Source organism: Triticum dicoccoides, chromosome 2A (assembly GCF_002162155.2).
Source record: "Triticum dicoccoides isolate Atlit2015 ecotype Zavitan chromosome 2A, WEW_v2.0, whole genome shotgun sequence".
In the NCBI taxonomy this organism is placed as follows: domain Eukaryota; kingdom Viridiplantae; phylum Streptophyta; class Magnoliopsida; order Poales; family Poaceae; genus Triticum; species Triticum dicoccoides.
In genome coordinates this window covers 762,692,870-762,697,365 of record NC_041382.1, presented here as the reverse complement: position 1 = coordinate 762,697,365, position 4,496 = coordinate 762,692,870, and the positions used below count along the sequence as shown (strand labels likewise).

Genomic DNA, 4,496 nt, shown 5'->3' with positions numbered 1-4,496 from the left:
TCAATCAAGTCAACTATCGAGTGATTCACCGAGACCTCCAGCTTTCGAAGGAAGAGCAGCAAGGGGCAATTGTATCCCATGTTTCGAGACCAACTACGTGCAAATGCAATGCTGCAATGGTTGCGACAAGGTGGGTCGATTGCCGGAGGGAGGGGGACGAGCTCTAGGGTTTGCAATAGGGTTGCCACACCTTTTTGAAATAGGGTTTCCATGTAGGGTTGGTACATGGTAGCACGCTCACACCATCGCACCAGTGCAAGGAAGCAAAAGAGACCCCCGAGTACTTCCATTTTTGTTCCTTGACGTCCATGCCACATTTCTCTCCCCTGAGATGACAAAAGAAAAGAAAAGGGAAAAAGAGAAGCGTGAAGGAGCAAAAAGGCGTCCACCCGCCCGCAGAAACAAAGAGAGAGAGGTGTTTCCCTTACGCGTCTTGCGCGTGGGGCCCACGCCGCGACCTCGCGTCCCGATCATCATCTTCGTCTTCCCGGAGGGAGACGCGTTGTTGCCGGGGACAAAAGCCACCCGCCATCTCCGGTCCACGTCGCTCGCGCTCGCGCTCACGCCGTCCCCACCTTGCCTTGCCCCGTTTCGCACCTCAACCGGGCGCCGCCCCCCGTTAAATCCCCCCGCCCCCGCCCGCCTCCAGACCTCTCTCCTCGTCGCACGCCCACCCAACGCCGACGCCAGCTCTCCTCTCCTCTCCTCAGCCCAGCCCGCACACCACCACCACCCAGCCAGCGCAGATGTTTCTCACCGACAAGTACCACGCCCTGCTCCCCCTCCACTCCGCCCCCGCCACCCGGGGCCCCCGCAAGGCGGCGGTCACCTCCAGGTTCGACGCCGCCCTCGCCGCGCGCCTCGGGGGGCTGCTGCCCCTGCCGGCCTCCCCGCTCGCGGCGCTCGCCCGCCTCGCCGACCTCCTCGCCGCCACGCTCGCGGACGCCGTGCCCGCGCTCGCCGCCGTGCCCGGGGACGGGAAGAAGGACGCCGTCGCCGTCGCCGCGCACGTCGACGCCGGCGTCGCGCTCCTGGACGCCTGCAACGCCATCGCCGCCCGCGTCGACCGCCTCCGCCGCCGCCGCCTGCTCTCCCGCCTCGCGCTCCACCTCGTCTCCTCGACGCCCCCGAGCCCGTCGTCCCTCAGCCGCGCGCGTGCCGCGCTCGCCGATCGCGACGGCCGCGGCGCGGGGGGCACTCCCTCTTCTGCTCTGCCAGCGCTCCCTTCCATCCCGTTCGTCGACCCGCCCCGCGGCGGCCGCGGGCAGCAGCTCACCGCCGCCGCGCGCGTCGTCCTCGCCGTGAACGCCGTGTCCTCCCTCGCCGCGACAGCCGCGGCCACCATCCTCGGCGGCACTAGCAGCACCAACCGTGACTCCACCTTCCCCCAGGTCTCCGGCGACCTCCCGTGGGCGGAATCCTTCAACGCGGTCTCCAGCCAGCTCTCCGCCCTCGCCAAATCCGGCACCAGCAACGAGATCCACGCCGCGGACGAGGCCGTGGGCAAGCTCGCGGCAGTCCTCGAGTGCGCGGCCCCGGAGGAGGCGGCGCTGCGCGCCGCGACGCAGGAGGTGGAGAAGCGGACGGAGGAGCTGGCGGCGCGGCTGGAGCGGGTGTCGGACGCCGTCAACGGCGTGTTCCGCGCGGCGCTGCGTCTCCGCAACGCCGAGCTGGGCAGCTTCATGGCGGCCGGACCCGCCGGCAAGGCGCCGCGCAGTAAGAAGTAGCCGTTCGCCGCTCACCGCCGTTGCTATACTAGTACTAGTAGCAGTAAGTACAGTGCGTGTGTCGTGTCCAAGTGTATACAGAGCGATACAGACAGAGTCAGGTGCAGTACAGGACTACATACATACATACAGCCATACAGTCGGTGTACTGCTGCGTGTGTGCGTCGTCAAGGATGGAGGCCACATGTGAGGATACTTTGCATTTTGCACCCTTTTGGAAATGTGGAATCCGGTTAAGGTAAATGAAAAGAAAACCGTCGGAAAATTGCTCCAAAATGTTGGTCTCCTGTCTCTCTCTGTGATTTGTAATGCTTGCGTTATAGTTTTTTTTTTTTTTTTGAGAAAAGGAAATGATGCTTGCGTGAGGTGATGAGCCTGTGCTTGACATATTTGCTGGTCGACTTTCTATCAGTTGATGCTTCTTTGATGACATGAAATGCATCGGTAGCACATCCTTGACCATGCCGTTCTAGAGCACGCACGGGTGGTCTGCCGCGTCGTGCGTCGAGTCCTACGCGGCGCTTGGCCATGCCGTTCTAGACTGGCGACGTGCGGACCATGCCGCCACGCCAGCCCGGCCGGCGCCAACGATTGACCGGCGGGATTGACCGACGGAACGCTCTGCAAGTTGCATCAGCTTGCCGGCCGTTGAAATGTCAGCGGCGCACGCACGGGGCCATGGGCCATGGCACGATGTCACGATGACGGAGATGGCGCGGTTGCCGGAGCCGGCAAGGCGAGGTGTGCCGGCGACGCCCACTCTTAACTCTCCCAACAACAACCAGCCCGGTCAAGTACCGATGGCGATGCCATGTCGTCCTCCGCCCCGCACCTGCGCTCGCCGCCGCCGTGACGCCACCGAGCACTGGCTGGCGCCGTGGCACGGGCCGGCCGGGGCGCACGGTTTTGCTGCCGTCGCGGCAAAGCGTATGCAGCCGGGCAGGCAGGCTGGCCACCCACCCGACACTGTCGATAGACGGAAGCAGCTACCGGAGCGGCGCTTGCCCGCACACTTGCGCTTGCTACTCCCGGTGGGGACGCCATGCCTACCCCCTCGCTACTTGGCTTGCCACACGTACGTGCGCGCGCGCGTACTGCCAGGTACCACTGCGTACGACACCGCGGAACGTGCCGTCTCCTCCCGGCTCTGCTAGCTGCACGCGAGATGCGGGGATTTCAGTTGCACTTTGCCGGGCCATCATCTTCTCGAACATGCTAGTGCTCGCATTTTCCTGAATTTATTGGAACCGCCTAACCGCTCGTGTCGAATGGTTATTTTCCTTCGGGCATGACTCTGAATTATCCATCAGACTTATGACCATGAGCCGCTGAATTTGGCAAGTCGATGGAGCCATGGTCACTCCCACTCTGGCACTTGTAATTTAGCAAAAGGTTTCTGCTTCTAATTTCGTACAAAAGACATCAAGAAAACATTCAGACACATATAGGATAGGTAGATATGTTTTTTCTTTTCTGATAAAGCGAGCTCACTCTCCATTTTGTTCACGGAAGCAAATATCGTCGTAGCCGTTACAAACATATACTCTCTCTATCTTAAAATAAGTGTCTCAACTTTAGTACAACTTAAAAAAATAGAACACCCTCGAAAAAAAGTATGGCTTGTTTTTGAAGCTATACTGGCCTATTAGTAAAAAAATGAGTAAATATTCAGAAAATGGTGTGTAAATTAGGGATCAAACAATTTTACCTTGAGCAAGGCATGCTAAAGGCCCATAACCAACTGTGCCGACAACAATTTGTAGTTTAATAATGGCTTACAACCAATAGTATGTGTATTCATTTGATGTATGGACAAATTTTTTAAATATATGTATAAATATTTTGATTTTTTTTCCCGCAAATGAGCCGGTGGTCTGACCATTAAAAATATAAACCGGCAGCCTCACCGGTTCGGCTCTAAAATTATGCCCTTTAGCATAAGTTAGGAGGAGCAAACTTCGTTTGTATATTATAATACCCAAAGGCATTTTTGAGAAATAGTACCAGGAGCCAGAGAAAACAGTAAACGTAAACGGGGTGCATATCTGGTGATACGGCCCAGCATATGCTCCCCTGCTCCAGAACAGTCTGGTGCGTTGGATCTGGACTCTAGGGACAAGATGGAGCACACTGACTTCCTTCTGAAAAATATACAAAAAAGAACCTTGGTTATGCTGCAATTCAGGGACAGGTGCACATCTGTTCGTTCTGTAGGTCTCCTTCAATTCCATTTACTGGAGCCACATCAACTTGTCTAGTTCTTGGTAGTAGGAAATATTGGAATTTTTATATTTATGGGAATATAGTAGCTTGTATTTAGGGGAATATAGAAATTTTTGTAGCGCCACAACATTTGCAGCCAGGCTTTTCAAGATCATTTGTAGCCCAAGTTTTGACATGAGGAACAAGCATCTTACGAGGTGCGTTCACAAGCAAGAATGACAGTCTCACAAAAATTTATAGGTCTACACTAGTAGAAAACAGGGCTTTGGTCCAGGCCGGGTTAGCCCATTAGTCCCGGTTCAGTCCAGAACCGGGACCAATGGGGGCATTGGTCTCGGTTCGTGAGCCCAGGGAGCCGGCCGGGCCACGTGGGTCATTGGTCCCGGTTGGTGGGATGAACCGGGACCAATGGGCCTCGCTCCTGGCCCACAACCATTGGTCCCGGTTCGCACCTCAAACCGGGACTAAAGATTAGACCTTTAGTCCCGGTTTGAGGCACGAACCGCGACTAATGGGGTTGAGACCTTTAGTCCCGGTTCGTGCCAC

The 4,496-nt window shown here is 57.1% G+C and overlaps 1 protein-coding gene across 2 annotated transcripts; it reads left to right on the top strand.

Moving 5' to 3' along the window:
• The first annotated feature begins 621 nt into the window (after positions 1-621).
• Positions 622-1,997, top strand: LOC119357069. Of its 2 annotated transcripts, XM_037624054.1 has the most exons (2): positions 622-1,701; positions 1,752-1,997. In XM_037624054.1, exons 1-2 carry the CDS (start codon positions 747-749, stop codon positions 1,757-1,759), a joined length of 963 nt encoding a protein of 320 aa, XP_037479951.1. In that variant the 5' UTR covers positions 622-746; the 3' UTR covers positions 1,760-1,997. The 2 variants fall into 2 exon arrangements, with proteins under 2 accessions (XP_037479951.1, XP_037479950.1); XM_037624053.1 differs by having other exon boundaries at positions 624-1,997.
• The last annotated feature ends 2,499 nt before the right edge of the window (positions 1,998-4,496 follow it).